Source organism: Sciurus vulgaris (genome assembly GCF_902686455.1).
Source record: "Sciurus vulgaris genome assembly, chromosome: 10".
Taxonomy (NCBI): Eukaryota; Metazoa; Chordata; class Mammalia; order Rodentia; family Sciuridae; genus Sciurus; species Sciurus vulgaris.
Genome location: NC_136470.1, coordinates 114725028 through 114741447, shown reverse-complemented (window position 1 = coordinate 114741447; position 16420 = coordinate 114725028). Strand labels below are relative to the sequence as shown.

Below are 16420 nucleotides of genomic sequence, written 5' to 3'. Positions count from 1 at the left end.
AAGTCTGGGGTTAATGTATTAATGTCAATTTCCTAATATTCACAGATATTTAGCCCTGGGAAAGCCAGGTGAAGGGTCTCTGAGCTTATATCTTTGTCAATTTTTCTATAAATTTAAAATTTTATTCCAAAATTTTAAATGTTTTTAGTAAATTGCAATTGATTCCAAGTTTTCGAGAATGTGTATGAGCAAAAAACTGTTTTATGAGGGGCAATAAGGAATATGGTCTTTTTTTTCCTTGTATTTTTGATTTATCTGTAACCTGTATCACTAATGTAAAAAATTAAAACTTTTTGGTTTTGCTTTTTTGTGGTCTAGGGATAAAAACCTAGGGCCTCACACATGCTAAGCAAGTGGTCTACCACTGAGCTCCATCCCTTGCCCTAAAGTTGTTTTATTAAAATTAACTAGCCATGAATGTCCCTCACTAGATACCTGCCCAGACCAAATCAGCACTGTTTCTAGGGGTCACAACAGGAGGGCTAGGCAAGACTGACAAGGGGGCTCCTTTAGGCTGGGCACTCTAGGATTCACAAAGCAATTACTATTGCACTTTTTTTTTTGCGGGGGGGAAGGGGGCAGGGGTGGGTACTGGGGATTGAATGTAGGGGCACTCAACCACTGAGCCACATCCCCTGCCCTATTTTGTATTTTGAGACTGAGTCTTACTGAATTACTTAGCCCCTCACCATTGCTGAGCCTGGCTTTGAACTCGAGATCCTTCTGCCTCAGCCTCCCTAGCCACCACACCTGGCTCACAAAGTAATTTCTTAGGAACTCAATTAACTGATTGGGGTCTGTTCCATCCTCAGGCAGGGCATTGCAGAGGAGGAAGTGGCTCCTGTTCATGGTGATCAAGCTCTAGTTTTAGAAGACTGCAATGAGAAGATTTAAAATTTCTTTCTGCGTAGGGTGGAGATTGTGGCCCTTGGAAATGAGGATTCAACCCAAGGAGGGGAAGGAAGGAGGGTTCAGGTTCTCCTTGGCTAGAAGACAGGTATACTTCTATTTTAGCAAAGGCTTTATGTTAAATTTTCAGATTACCAAACAGGTCATCCTAGGATCCCAGAACAAGGGACTTTTTCTCACTGTAGGAGTAGTTGTTGGGCATAGCAGGTGAGACATGAGCCTCTAACATGCCAGTCCCCAGATTAGCATGTGGGCCTCATCTCCTGTTGACATCCACTCCTGCCTCTATATCCCTGGTTCTCCGAGGTACTCCAAGGAGACCTTCCTGCATTTGTCATCCACATCAATACTACGGGCAAATGTGAGCTCAGAACAGAATGTGGTGAGTTGTTCTTCAGGAATTTAGCTGCAGCAGAGACAGATGCCTAGAACATATAATTTAATAAAACTTCCTCAAGTTTTCAGGGAGCTGGGACCAAAGCATTCTCAGGCAAACATGATAGTTGACCTTGGTCATGTCTTTATAAATCTTTTACATCATTGCCCCTGCCCCCCGGCAGTTCATCTTGGCAAGCTAAACAATCACTGAATTGTATCCGTGGAAACACCAAACTGTAATTTGGATTACCAGTATCAAAATAGAAGCAAGGCAGATTGAAGAATAAATAGGAACTTTGGAACCTGCAAACTGCATATTTAAATTATAGCACAAAGCATATGAGAAGCTGGGCACATCCAAGTGTATGAAGATCCCATGGCCACATTCCACCAGTAGGCCAAAATCACTATAAACCAACTTTATAAACAGATTGATAAACTTTGTTACAAATACTTAAAGCAGGAGTTGGTCTTTAGAAGCTCCTAGAAGGAAAAGCTGGAGGGCTGGAGGGGAAGGCTGAGGAGGAAATGACAGAACAAGAAAAGAGACAGGACAAGGAACAAGGACAGGGATGAAAGAGCAGCAGTTCTTTCAAAGGGACAATTAAAGAGACATAGTTGAGAGGTGGGAACTGGAACCTTGACCTTAGCCTATCCAAATGGCACATGGATCTGTCCTAGAATCAGAACTCTTGCCAGGTGTGCATCAGGGCACTTTTAGCATGCCTTTTACTCTACTAGTGCAGCACCACTGGGCACTGGAACCTATCTTCTCCTCTCTGAGTCTCAGGATTCCCCTTGCTTTGCCTCCTGCTCCCCTCTGTTGGAGAATAAGGGAACTACCTCCTGGTCTACCTGCCCTGGCTTGATGGCATTCTCCTGGACCCTTTCAATCCTAGAGAAGATTCCAAAGGGGTCAGGAGAGCAGGAAGAAGACAAACAACCTAGGGGACTGTCCCTCATCTTCATACTCAGGAATAAACCAATAGGATAGCAACAACATCCTGCTGCCAGGGGACTTGTGAGATGCTAATGTCAGAAAGACTGATAAAGAGGATTTGCAAAAGGGGCCTAATTCAGGTCAATCTCTCCTGAAATGGCAACTCAGGTCAATATCTATGCTGAAATGGCTAGGCACTTGTCTGGTGCCAAAACAGTACCACCCTGACAGAGTTACAAGATGCTTAATATGGCAGCACAATCCAGTGAAAGAATCATGCAAACAAGGGAGGCTTGGGAAGCCAGTGTACCTGATCATAGACAATTATAGAAAAGGTTCTGTCATCCTGAGTCCATTTCAGGTTCTGCAAGTTTGCTTTCTCCTTGGAATGGGTGGGAGTACCTTAATATTTAGGTTTTAAAGAAGGAACAAAGCTTTACTCAGGAAATCTATTTGACAATGGATCCCAGCCCTAGTGTGGAAGGACTGTCTGGAAAATGCCTGATTTGATTAAGAATTTTGGCCTAAATTCTGGTATAAAGAAATTTCAGAACTATCCCACCTTTGTAAGACTCAACTAATTTTTTTGAGGACAGGGAGGCTGTTATGTTCTGGACATTTTGGGTGAGAGAGGAGTTACTGGGACAGAGAAGTGGACATCTTGCCAAAGACCCCTCATCAGGAGTCCTTTGAAAACTTCCTGAGGCAAAAAAGAAGGGAGGGAAACAAAACAAAACAAAAACAAAAAACATCACACACACAACAAAAACAAAATGAAACGAACAATAAAAAGGGAAACTGCAAACAGATGCTATAGAAAGCTGTTTGCATGAGAATGCAATCCCTGCCTTTAATAAGTACTTACCCAACTGTGTACTAGTGTCAGGCACTCTCCTGCATACTGGGGACACAGCAGGGACAGGGAAGATGCTGCTCTTGCTTCTGGAGTTAATATTCTTGGGCAAGGCAAATGAAACACAAGTACACAAATTAAGACATTTCAGATGGAGCAGTGTGCAATAGGTGGGGAGTAGGGTGAGTAGGGAGGTCATGAAAGGCTTTTCTGTAGGTGACATTTAAATTGATCCTGGAATGTCAGATAATCAGATGCTGCAGTCAGTTCATTTTCATTCTCAGTTGTACATGGAGTTGTAACAGAGGGAGGAGCCCTTGGGAGGCTCTCTGGGCCCTGGCCCATAGACTGCCTACCCACTACCTCTGCCTGTGTAGCTCCGTACATCTCCAGAAGCATACAAAGAGCCAAAAATAATGCATGTCTCCAGGGACATGCCTGGGCTGTGTCACGCTCACCAAGTCTGGCAGGAACCACAGTAGTTAATTAAGAGAGAAGAAGGAGAAGAAGAAAAGCCTTAGGAATAAAATAAGAAACAGAATATCCTTTCCTGATGATCAGCAAAGACAGTGTAATTTTAATTAACCTAGCTTTGTTAGGAGATAAGTTTATTGCTCATCCTACAAAAACATCTAATTCGTGGAATACTGAATCACTCTGAACTTTGACTTCATTACACAAAATACTTCTGAAGAAATACAGGATATCATAACTCATAGCAGAGTCAAAGAATAGAGGGTCATTCTTTGGCATTTTCAAGTTAAACCCTTCAAGAAGGTCGTTGTTGCTGGGTGTGGTGATGCAGGCCTATAATCACAGCTATTGCAGTGGTTGAGGCAGGATTGCAAATTTGAGGCCAGCCTTGGCAATTTAGCGAGACATTGTCTCCTAATAAAAAATACAGACCAGGAGCTATGGCGCAAGCCTGTAATCCCAGCAACTCAGGAGGCTGAGCCTGGATCTTCAGTTCAAAGTCAACCTCAGCAAAAAATGAGGTGCTAATCAACTCAGTGACACCCTGTCTCTAAATAAAATACAAATTAGGGCTGGGGATGTGGTTCAGTGGTTGAGTGCCCCTGAGTTCAATCCCTGGCACCCCCCCAAAAAAATTAAAAAATAAAAATAAAAAAGTACAAAAGAGTAGGGATGTGGCTCAGTAGTACCCCTGGGTTCAATTTTCAGTACTAGGTGAGGGCAGAAGGACCACAGTCAAAAATACTGATGGTGTTCTCCCATTAGGATCTAAACTTTGAATTAAAATGATCTAAACCTTGAATTAAAATGACTAAGTATTAATCTGTTCAATTTAGAGTAATAAAAAATTTGCAGTTATAGGGCCCTTTAAACTTCATGCTAACACTTACTAGGCACCTGTAGTCAGTCTGGGAAGGGCTGAAAGGATGGGCTTCTTCCTCCCATAACTCTTTGAACTAGCAACGAAAATCATCAAGGGAAGGTAGTGGAGACCGCAGAGGACCAGTGAGCAGACAGCCAAATGCTGCCTACAGAGAGAAGAAGCCAGGGCAGCCTGAGGCAGAACCCATACCTGAACTTCTTTTTTTGTTTTTTGTTTTTTTTGTGGTGTTGGGGATTGAACCCAGGGCCTTGTGCATGCTACCAACTGAGCTATAGCCCCAGCCCCCTATAGCCCCAGCCCCCTTGAACTTCTTGACCTCAGACAAAGTTACTGTGATTGACCATGGGTCCCAGCTACAGACCACAGGAGGCCCTTAGTCTGAAAAGGAGAATGAGAACAGCTTAGACTGGAGTCTGACACCCATGCCAAGGGTGTCACAGGCAAATTTAACTCCTTCAGACTTTTATGGGACATATATCCCTGAAAATAAAGAATAAAAAAAAATCAAGAAGCATTGCTTTCTGAAACAGTCTTTTGGCAACTGAGTGTAATTCGGTAGTCCCAATGTCATTTACTGTATCAATTTGGAAATGGACATATTCTGGAAATATTTCATCCCATGAGGATTTTCACTTTCATACAAAACAGGATTTAAAAAAAAAAAAAAACAGTTTGAATGCGGTATTCATTCAAATCATCTATGAGAGCCTTAGAAAATAAAAAGATGGTATGCATCTATCTAGTCAATTTGTTTTCTTAAATAAACTTAAAAAATTGAACTGAGGGGTCAGTTCAATAAACTTAATGAAACAATATATACTTTTAAAAGACTTTATTTTTTTATTACAAAAGAAACAGATATGTGCTGCAAAAATTAAAAAACTTCAAGATACAAGTGAAAAACCAAAGTCTTATGTAAGCCAGGCTCTCCAGGGCCTACAGGCACTATTATTAGGCATAAAAGAGTAGTTGAAAAACAAAAAGGAAAAAAGTCAGGAGGAAAAAGGGACTCATGTAGCTTAAAACTATGGTGCTCTGGACAGTTGTTTTGAGCATGTTGCCTCTTTCATTGGCAGCTTTGATACTGTTCAGAAGAAGACTGACTTAGTGTGTTCTGTAATATGCCCACTGATCAATGAAAACTCTCTGACAATGTAACTGGATAAAGATTAAAAAAAAAAAAAAAAAAAAAAAAAAATCCAGAGGCCTGGAAAAGTATTGATCATACACAGGCAATGTTTTGAAGACAAAACATATAGTGTTTGGGAGTCATGTTGTCACAGCAAGAGTTTCATGAGAGCCCTTCTGCTACACAATATTCTATAAGGAAGCTATCCCCCTTTCAACAAGTACCCCACTCTCCCAATGCCCCCACCACCAGGCTGTTGTTTCATATCTTATCACCACCAAAGACCACTGTCTCTACATTTCATTCCAATAATTAAGGATGCATTTGTCCTTTATGTCCTTGTCATGAATAACAACTGATACCCAGAGAGTTGATCCTACCCCCACCACCCACTGACCCCATCCTAGCAGGGGCTCTCACCCTGAGGTTCCCAAAAAGATTTCAGGGATTTTCTACTACTGACCAGTTCGAGAATTCTGCAATTTGTCTTTCTACCTGAGATCAATAAACCATCAGCTAAAGTCACTGTTGGCTGGTCAGAAGTCATCATCACTACTATCAAAACCCAGATCATAAAGCAAATTATTCCCTGTCTCCTTGCATGGAGTAGACTCTGAATTTCCAAGGTTGAGGTCACTGAACCAGCGCATTTGGTGGTCCCCCTGGGAGCTGCTGGAATGCCGCTCTTTGTCTTGGGAAGAACATCCAGGGAACTTTGAGAGGCTCCCTTGAACTGCTGTTGTTATTTTACTGGGCTTGACAATTCCTCCCAGAATATGGCAGACTGATTTTGTGGAGCTTCTAGGACCCCGCAGATGCAGAGGCTGAGCAAGGGGTTCCTGCTGCCCTATGGGGAGCCTTTGTTGTTCAGAAAGTGGAGACTGGGGACTTTGATACATAGGATTGAAAATACAAATCTTACTTGGGGTTTGATCTCTTTTCCTTGCAAGCCTGCCTCTGTGAATTTTCCTGGTCTGCTGCCTCTTGCCTTTCCTCCCTCTTTCTATAGTCTTGCCTTTTTGTTCAGTTTCCAACTGTTCACTAGGGGCGCAGGAGAACATACTTATAGCTTGATACTCTGGGCACAGATTCTTAATGCTCGTTGTAAAGTTGTGTAAGTCTAGGGATATGAGCTGTGAAGTTCCTTGGTAAAGCTGGTCACTGTCACCAAGAACCTTATAGCCTGGGATGCTGGAACCATGGTTCTTGGGATCTGTTTTAGTAATTGCCCAATTTTTGCAGTTAGTCTGTACTGACTTGTCCTTTACATGCCCATGTCCTTTATGAGGCCAAAGGGCTGGCAATGCAGCCTCTTTCTGGAGAGCATCACTCTTTGCTCCCTCATCCTTGATACCAAACTCCCTAGTGACCAGGGAGCCTGTACTTGGATTCCCTGCAGCAGTGGGAGCCTGCACCTGCCACATAACCAGCTCCTCAGAGGCATATTTTTCCTGCCTGGTGAAACTGAGGCTCTGGGCCAGATGTGGTGAGGTCTGAGAAGTATTGTCTTTCACATGCCCAGGTACCTGAGGCACTAAGATCAATCTCTTCAGTTCTGCTAGGACACTGGGCACATTCAGCTGGTCTAGCTGTTCACATAGCTGTTGGAAGTCCTTACTCTGCTGAACAACTAAAATTTCCAGGTGCTTCAGGTTGGATTTCATTTCTATAATCTCTGCTTGTCTCTGGGGGAAAGCAGTGAAAAAGAGAGTGATGGATAGTGCAAGTCAGAATGCACAGTAAAATATGAGAACAAATCAGTGGACAAAGTCTTATCCCTTTCAGGGTACCTCACAGGGTAAGGATAGCTACACTCTAGAGCAGGGCCCTGGGGTGTACATTCTACCAGGAAGACTTGGGGAAGGAAGCTAGCTTATACTCTGGTTCTTTTCTAACAGGCTGTGCTGGCCTCTATTCTTGGCTGAAATTTTGCAACTTTAAAGGTATCTCTGGGTCTTAGTGACAAAACCAAAAACACAGTTGAGAAAAGAAGTTGGGGTTTTTACTTACAGCTTCAAATTTCTTCTGCATCTCAAGAATGGCCTGCTCCACATTGCCCTTCTCTTGCACTGCCTCAAATATCAGGTCACTCTGGGCCTGTGCAGTCTCTTGCACTAAATTTAAAAAAATTACAATTCACCATATGAAGACTGTGGTATACACCTCCTGCCCACACTAACATGGACTACTGAACTTTCTCTGCTAGCACCCAGGACTCTTATGTTCTCTGACCAGAGTGCTTTCTCACAGCCTATTTTTCTCTCCTTCCCTGAGAAGATCCTGGCCTGGACTGGCATCTACAGAGGTCCCAGAGAATCTGCTGCCCTTGGCCCTGTCATGAGAGTGTTTTTTTGTTTGTCTGTTGTTTGGTGGTGCTGGGGATGAAACTCAGGTAATCATACATGCAGGTAAGTGCTCTGTCACTGAACCCCAGGCCTAAGAGTGATCTTTATAGAATGCAGATATCATCTTGCACACTCTGAAAACTTCATTGGTTCAATTGCATTCCTCTGGCCACTGAACAAAATCCAAATTTTTCTTTATTTTTCTGTGGTACTAAGGATTGAACCCAGGGATGCTCTGTGACATAACTGCCCTTTTTATTTTGAGACAGGGTCTGAGTTGCTGAGGCTGGCCTGAAACTTGTGATCCTCCTGCCTCAGCCTCCCAAGTCCCTGGGATTATAGGCATGTGCCACAGTGCTTGGCAGTTCAAATCTTTAAATTGGCTAACAAGCCTCAGACTTACTTCTCCTTCCCCATTTCTTATCTCTGGACTTAGTACATGTTGTTCCCTCAGCTTGGAGTATTCCTACTTTCATTTCTGTCATTTCCCTCCTTGCCATATCCACCACCTTAGTGCAACTAATTCCTTTTCTTTATGCTCTCAGCACTCACCTTGTTGGAAAACACCAATTCCTGCCTGGCTGGGTCTTCTTTTCTTTGCTGGTAGCACTGTGTTCTACCATCACTTGACATCCTCCACTTATTTATTTCCTATTTACACTTGAACCCTGAAAAGTTTGGTGACTTTGGTGCTAACCACATCAGAACTGATACTGACTTCCCTTTTTTGAATGCGGAGATTCTACACACACACACACACACACACACACACACACACACACACACACACACAAACACATTGTGTTGCAATTAATTATTGCCATCCTCTTACTAGAATACAGGTCATGTGAAGATGCTGTTACATTTATTCCACAAATATTTGATGAGCATCTTCTATGTGGCAGGCACTACAGAGACAACAGTGATCAAGAAAGATAAAGCCCTCTTGAAATTACAATCTTATCAGGAAAAACAGGTAGTTGATGGATAATTACACAAATAACTATTTGTAGATGCAATAAGTACTCTAAAAGAAAAGTATTCCAAGCCTGAGACCATGTAATAGGGAGACTAGTCAATTTTAGGGGTGAGATAAGACTTTCCTAAGACATTTATATTTGTCTAACATATTAAATCATATGGGAAGAATGATACCAACAGAAAAAAAGAGCATGTTCCAAAAAGAGCAACAATGAGTTCAGCATGACTAAAGCATGATGAGCAGGGGACCATGTAGCCTGAGTGGAGGCAGGTCACAGCTGGAAAGAGGGGTATTTGGGCCATGTCAAGATTTGTGGACTTGATTCTAAGACTGATACACTGATAAACTGATACAGTTAAGCAAAAAGTTGGCATGACTGCATTTTCTCTTTAAAAGGAGAACTATTTCTGTGATTTGAATGATAAACTACAGAGTGAAAGTACAGAACAAAGATCAGAAATGACTTAAATAAAACCACAATCATGTTAAGAATAGTAAAGAGTAGAGCTTTATATTTTTATCATAGAAATATGGTTTAGTTTAGAAACAATCAGAAGTTCTTCACCCCACTTAACTGAGACACACCCCCTTTTTATTTTTAAAATTTTTTTGGTACCAGGGATTGAACCCAGGGGTGCTTAACCACTTAGCCACATCCCCAGCCCTTTTTAATATTTTATTTAGAGACAGGGTCTCACTGAGTTGCTAAGTGCCTTGCTAATCTGCTGAGGCTGGCTTTGAATTCCTGATCCTCCTGCCTCAGCATCCTGAGTTGCTGGGATTACAAGCATGCATCCCTGTGCCCAGCTTTATTTTTTATTTTGAGACAGGGTCTTCCTAAATTGCTTATGACCTTGCTAAATTGCTGGGGCTGGTGTTGAACTTGCAATACTCCTGCTTAAGCCTCCTAAATCACTGGGATTATAGGTATGAGCCATTGCGCCTGGCCAGATGTTCTTTTACATCTTATTCAGGTATATTTCAAACTCTTACAGAAGAGAATAAAGAATTGTAATGGCTATCTCAAAACCTTTGTTTTAGCTTTTTCTACTTTGGCAAACACATTGAAAATATTTTCAGTTCACATACATCTTAAATGCATACCAAGTAAAATTTATAAATAACCAGGAATAGTACATAATATATTCTTTTTGTCTGCTCATAACTATCTAAAGCATGTTTCAAGATTCTTAACAAAAGTTTTTCATGTTAGATGACTAAAAAATAATTTGGCAATATGATAGTTCTTTAACTCTTCCCAATAAATGGAAGAAAAACCAAGTACTTGGAAGTACAGGATAACAAATTCAAACTGAGCTCAATTTGATTAACCAATAGGTATTTGGTTAGACCGTGGTTGTTGTTATTATTATTTTTTTTTTTAATTTTGGTTTTGTTTTGTTTTTTGTCTTTTCAGTGCTGGGGATAGAACCAAGGGCTTAGTTCATGTGTAGGGAAATTCCCTACCATTAAGTTACACTCCCAGTCCTAGGCTTTGGGTTTTAACTACAGCTTTTATTTTTGTTTGTATGTATGTACAGGGGAAGACTGGGGATTCTTCTACCACTGAGCTACATCCCCAGCCCTTATTTTTTATTTTGAGACAGGGTCTCACTAAGTTGCTGAGGCTGGCCTGAAACTTGTGATCCTCCTGTCTCAGTCTCCCAAGCCACAGGGGTTATAGGCATGTGCCACCATGCCCAGCTCTAACTACAGAATTCTTCTGTCTCTTGTCTCTTTATATCACTTATCAACAAAGGGTATGGATTTACTAAATAGTACCTAAATAAAGATTTGTTTGTTTGTTCGTGTGATACTGGGGATTGAACCCATATTTAGCACTGAACTATGTCACCAGTCCTTTTATTTTTTATTTTGAGACAGGGTCTTATTAAATTGCTAAGGCTGGCTGCAAACTGAAAATCCTCCTGCCTCAGCCTCCAAAATAGCTGCAATTACAGGTGTGAGCTGGCTAACTATTAAATAATATATTTTTTTATCTTGCCATGCTGAGGATTGAATCTAGGTCCTTGTGCATGCTATACAACTGCTCCACCCGCCCCCAACACACTGAGCTCCACCCCCAGTCACTAAATAAAAAAGTCTTTTAAGTTCAAGTGACTTACTTCAGAGTTTCTCATCAAAATAAAACACAATTCCCATCAAAAATGAAAAGTATTACATTTCAGTTGTCTCATATTAACATAAATTTTAGTTAGATTAATAATTTTAGCATAATTAAGTAAACTATAAACTATAAAAGTACCAAAAGGAAACATGCAGGAAATTGTGTATAACCCTGTAGTACGAAAGGCCTTTCTAATAAAGACATAAAACCCAAAGCCAGAAAAAAAAAAAAAAAAAAAAAAAAAGGTGAGTTTGGTGTCCTTGTTAGTTTATTCCTGGATAGTTTATCTTCCATGTTGGTTTTATAATGGAATTTCCCCCCGTTATACTTTCCCTAATTTCTCCTACTTTACTGAATTACCATACGGTATGTGGCACTATTTTGGTTAATTCTCAGAATAGCAAGGAAAGATTAGAAAAAGAATCAGACATTTCAACAACAAAACTAGAATTTGAAGACAATGGAGCAATGTCTTAGAAATTCTGAGGTTGAGGCAAGAGGACTGCAAGTTTGAGGCTAGCCAAGGCAATTTAGAATTACCCAGTCTCTAAATAAAATTTAAGAAGTGCTAAAGATGTAGCTCAGTGCTATAGTGTATGAGGTCTTGGATTCAATTCCCAGTACCAGAGTGAAATAAAAAGTAATAAAATATAATATTAAAAAGTAAAATAAAATAAAATGGGCTAGACAGGCATGGTGATATTATATACTTGTAATCCCAGTAACTTGGGAGGCTGAGGCAGAAGGATTGCAAGTTCAAGGCCAGCCTCAGCAATTTAGAGAGGCCTTAAGCAATTTACGGAGACCCTATCTCAAAATAAAAAGTGTAAAAAGGACTGTGGATATGGCTCAGTGTCTGAGCACCCCTGGGTTCAATTCCTAGTACAAAAAACCAACTAACCAACCACAGAAAATCCTCAAATCCTTAACAGTATAAATAAGCATAAGATGATTCAGTCTCTTCCATGCGGAACCTGACCCAACTTCCTGGATTTAACCACAGCAGTTTTTGGAATTTTATGAACTTATCCATGTGTATATTATGTATCTTCTGTGTGTGTGTGTGTGTGTGTGTGTGTGTGTGTGTGTGTGTGTGTGTGTTCTCAAAGTGTCATGTCATTTCTGCTTTGACTATAAACTGGGTATTTTTAGCTTTTGTGTAAAAATCCTATTTAAAATCCATTTCCATATTCTAGACCATCTCTGTTTTCCTGTTAAACATTTTAAAAAATTTATTCCTATTTTAGCAACTTAAGTGCTCAATTGAGAAATCAGATTCTGATGCAACTCAGAAAAAATTTCATTTGCACTGATGACAGCAATTTTCCTTTCACTCTGTAGTTCTGTTCTCCCTGCTGTGCTGCTGAGAGAAAAAGGAAATATCGGGAACCACCCTGTATAACAGTAGACCCCTTAATCCTCTTCCCTTTTTGGGGAACATCTTTCCTGATTTTCATTGGCTGGATGTACTCCCCGGACACAAAAATGTGTCGTGGAGCAAACTATGCACGTGAACAGCACCTTTCCATTTTAATTTAACAATGAACAGATATTGCTGTTTTATCATGCTCATATAAGTGGATCTTCTTAACAATTTTTTATGATTTGCTTGGAAAGGCTTTTATCACATTGTAAAATTATAAAAATGTTGCCCATGTTTTCTTCTAGATTTTTACTATTTAATTACCACACTTAATATATTGATTTATATATTAATTTTAAAAATTTTGATATCATTTATTCCTTTTTACTTTCTTAATGATCATATACATAATTGATTTTCAACAGAAGTAATACCTATCAGGTGAAATACTGTGCTCCACTTAACTGCCCTACCTAAACGCAAAGTAAAGTAAGGTAAGTCATTTTATTACTTTGGTCCTTGGTATCCTCAGCTGAAGAATAGAAGTTAGATTAGATGGCTACAGTGAAGTTTCTGGCTGGGCAGGCAGACTGTGACTGAAAAAAGATTTCATGACCTTACTCTATGAAGGCACTTGACACATACACCAGATAGCACTTTCCCATACTAACTTTACTTCTCCTTTTCCTGATACGAGTTCAGTGAGTGAGGGCCTGGCCATATGATAGGGGATTTATCCAATTCCTTTTCTTTATTTTTTTTTTAAACAGATAACTTACTTTTGGAAAGTGGAAAAATGTTTATTTGTTTATTTCCATAAAGCCCAGTACTGTGATTCTATATAACTGGACGATAAAAATAATAAATGCATGACAACATGAATGTAAACACAATAAATGTCATGCTTTCACATGGCAAATTGTCAGTATCTATTGACATCTTTTTTTTTTTTTCAACCTTTAAAAATAATTTTTTTTAAAGATTTTTTTGGTTGTTGCTTTATTTTATATATTTATATGTGGTGCAGAGAAACGAACCCAGTGCCTCACACATGCCAGGCAAGTGCTCCACCACTGAGCCACAACCCCAACTCCTTTAAAAATTTTTTTAAAAAAATATGAAATGCTTCACGAATTTGCCTGTCATCCATGCATAGGGGTCATGCTAATCTTCTCTATATTGTTCCAATTTTAGTATATGTGCTGCTGAAGCGAGCACCTAATTCTTTTTCTATTGCTAATTTTCTATTCCTGATCATTACTTACAAAAAAAAAAAAAAAAAAGGAATGATTCTGAACAGGCTACTTGTGCCCATTTTCAAGAATGACCTAGCTTTGGGCTGGGCTTGTGGCTCAGTGGTAGAGTGCTTGCCCAGCATGTGTGAGGCACTGGGTTCGATCCTCAGCACCATAAATAAATAAATAAATAAAATAAAGGGTCATCAATAACTAATAAAACAAACAAACAAACAAACGACAACTAATCTTGGGCTGGGAATATAGCTCAGTTGGTAGAGTGCTTGCCTTGCATGCACAAGGGTTCAGTTCCCAGCACCACACACACACACACACACACACACACACACACACACACACACACACACACACACATGGATGACCTGGCTCTATATTTTTTCACCTTCTGATATTTTTGTTTGTTCTCTGTGTGTGTGTGTGTGTGTGTGTGTGTGTGTGTGTGTGTGTGTGGTGGTGGTGGGGATTAAACCCAGGGCCTTATACATGCTAGGAAAGCATTTTACCACTGAGCTATACCCTCAGTCCCATAGCCTTCTAAAAATATGATGCCAGTATATTTGTTATTGTTTACCCTTTCAGTGTGACTCCTTCTGAGTCTCAAGCTCTGAAAGTCAAGGAAGGAACCATTAAGGATCAAAAGTCAGAATTCAGTTCTAGTGTTTTCTGGTTCTTAATCTCATATTGGGATCTTTGGCACTTCCATTCCTTCTTCTGGGACTAAAATACCACAGTTTGCTGCAACCCTCCTTTTCATACTTCATATAATTTGTGTTTGTTTTGTTTTGAAGATAGGTCTTGCTAAATTGCTTAGGGCCTAGATAGGTTGCTGAGGCTGGTCTCAGTTCTTCTGCCTGAGCCTCCTGAGTCACTGGGACATACAGTTTTAAATGTAGAACAAAAACAGAATGCACTATGGTTTGCAAGTGTCCCTCAAAAGCCCATGTGTTAAAAGCTTGGTTGCCAGTCTATGGCACTATTGGGAAATGGTGGAACTTTTATGAGATGGGGCCTAGAAGGAAGTTGTTACATGCCCTTGAAGGAGGCATGAGGAACTGGCCCTTCCCTGTCTCTTTCTTTGCTTCCCAACCAACATGAGGTAAACAGGCCTCCTCGATTACATGATTCTATCATGGAACTGTGCCACCACAAGTCCAAAGCAACAGGGCCAAGAGGATATAAACCTCTGAAGTCATGAGCCAAAATAAACGCTTTCTCCTTATAAGTTGATTACTTCAAGTATTTTATCCTAGCAACAGAAAGCTGACTAACAGTGCTTTTTTAGAAAGTTACTAATGAGTTATTCTATCACCTCATAGAAGGAAGCAACCTTGATTTGCTTCTGTTGTCTGCCTTGCTACTTCTTTTTTTTTATTGTAAACAAATGGGATACATGTTGTTTCTCTGTACATGGCGTAAAGGCATACCATTTGTGTAATCATAAATTTACATACAGTAATGTTGTTTGATTCATTCTGTTATTTTTTCCCTTCCCCCCACCCCTCCCACCCCTCTTTACCCTCTATACAGTACTTTCTTCCTCCATACTTGCCCCCCTCCCTAACCCTAACTCTAACCCTAACATTAACCCTTCCCTCCCCCCCTTTATGTGTCATCCTCCACTTATTAGCGATATCATTCGTTCTTTGGCTTTTTGAGATTGGCTTATCTCACTTAGCATGATATTCTCCAATTTCATCCATTTGCCTGCAAATGCCATAATTTTGTCATTCTTTATGGCTGAGTAATATTCCATTGTGTATATATACCACAGTTTCTTTATCCATTCATCAATTGAAGGGCATCTAGGTTGGTTCCACAGTCTGGCTATTGTGAATTGAGCAGCTATGAACATTGATGTGGCTGTATCTCTGTAGTATGCTGATTTTAAGTCCTTTGGGTATAGGCCAAGGAGTGGGAGAGCTGGGTCAAATGGAGGGTCCATTCCAAGTTTTCTAAGGAATCTCCACACTGCTTTCCAGAGTGGCTGCACTAATTTGCAGCCCCACCAGCAATGTATGAGTGTACCTTTCTCCCCACATCCTCGCCAACACCTGTTGCTTGTATTTTTGATAATCGCCATTCTAATTGGGGTGAGATGGAATCTTAGGGTGGTTTTGATTTGCATTTCTCTTATTACTAGAGATGTTGAACATTTTTTCATATGTTTATTGATTGCTTGTACATCTTCTTCTGTGAAGTGTCTGTTCATTTCCTTAGCTCATTTGTCGATTGGATTATTTGTATTGTTGGTGTAGAGTTTTTTGAGTTCTTTATAGATTCTGGAGATTAGTGCTCTATCTGAAGTATGATTGGCAAAGATATTCTCCCACTCTGTAGGCTCTTTCTTCACATTACTAATAGTTTCCTTTGCTGAGAGAAAGCTTTTTAGTTTGAATCTATCCCAGTTATTGATTCTTGCTTTTATTTCTTGTGCTATGGGAGTCCTGTTGAGGAAGTCTGGTCCTAGCCCGACATGTTGAAGATCGGGACCTACTTTTTCTTCTATAATCTGCAGAGTCTCTGGTCTGATTCCAAGGTCCTTAATCCATTTTGAGTTGAGTTTTGTGCAGGGTGAGAGATATGGGTTTAGTTTCATTCTGTTGCATATGGATTTCCAATTCTCCCAGCACCATTTGTTGAAGAGGCTGTCTTTTCTCCATTGCATATTTTTGGCGCCTTTGTCTAGTATTAGAAAGTTGTATTTATTTGGGTTTGTGTCCGTGTCCTCTATTCTGTACCATTGATCTACCTGTCTATTTTGGTACCAGTACCATGCCGTC

At 40.2% G+C, this 16420-nt stretch overlaps 1 protein-coding gene across 2 annotated transcripts in view; it reads right to left on the bottom strand.

Annotated features, from left to right (window-relative positions):
• Positions 1 to 4374: 4374 nt before the first annotated feature.
• The window catches only part of IHO1 (interactor of HORMAD1 1), a 34697-nt gene continuing 22651 nt past the window's right edge, over positions 4375 to 16420 (bottom strand). For both annotated transcript variants that reach the window (XM_079155520.1, XM_079155521.1), the window contains 2 exons: positions 7577 to 7680; positions 4375 to 7251 (listed from right to left, as the gene is read on the bottom strand). In XM_079155520.1, coding sequence (XP_079011646.1) covers positions 6103 to 7251; positions 7577 to 7680 — 1253 coding nt within the window. In that variant the 3' untranslated portion in view covers positions 4375 to 6102. The remainder of the gene's footprint in view (positions 7252 to 7576; positions 7681 to 16420) is intronic.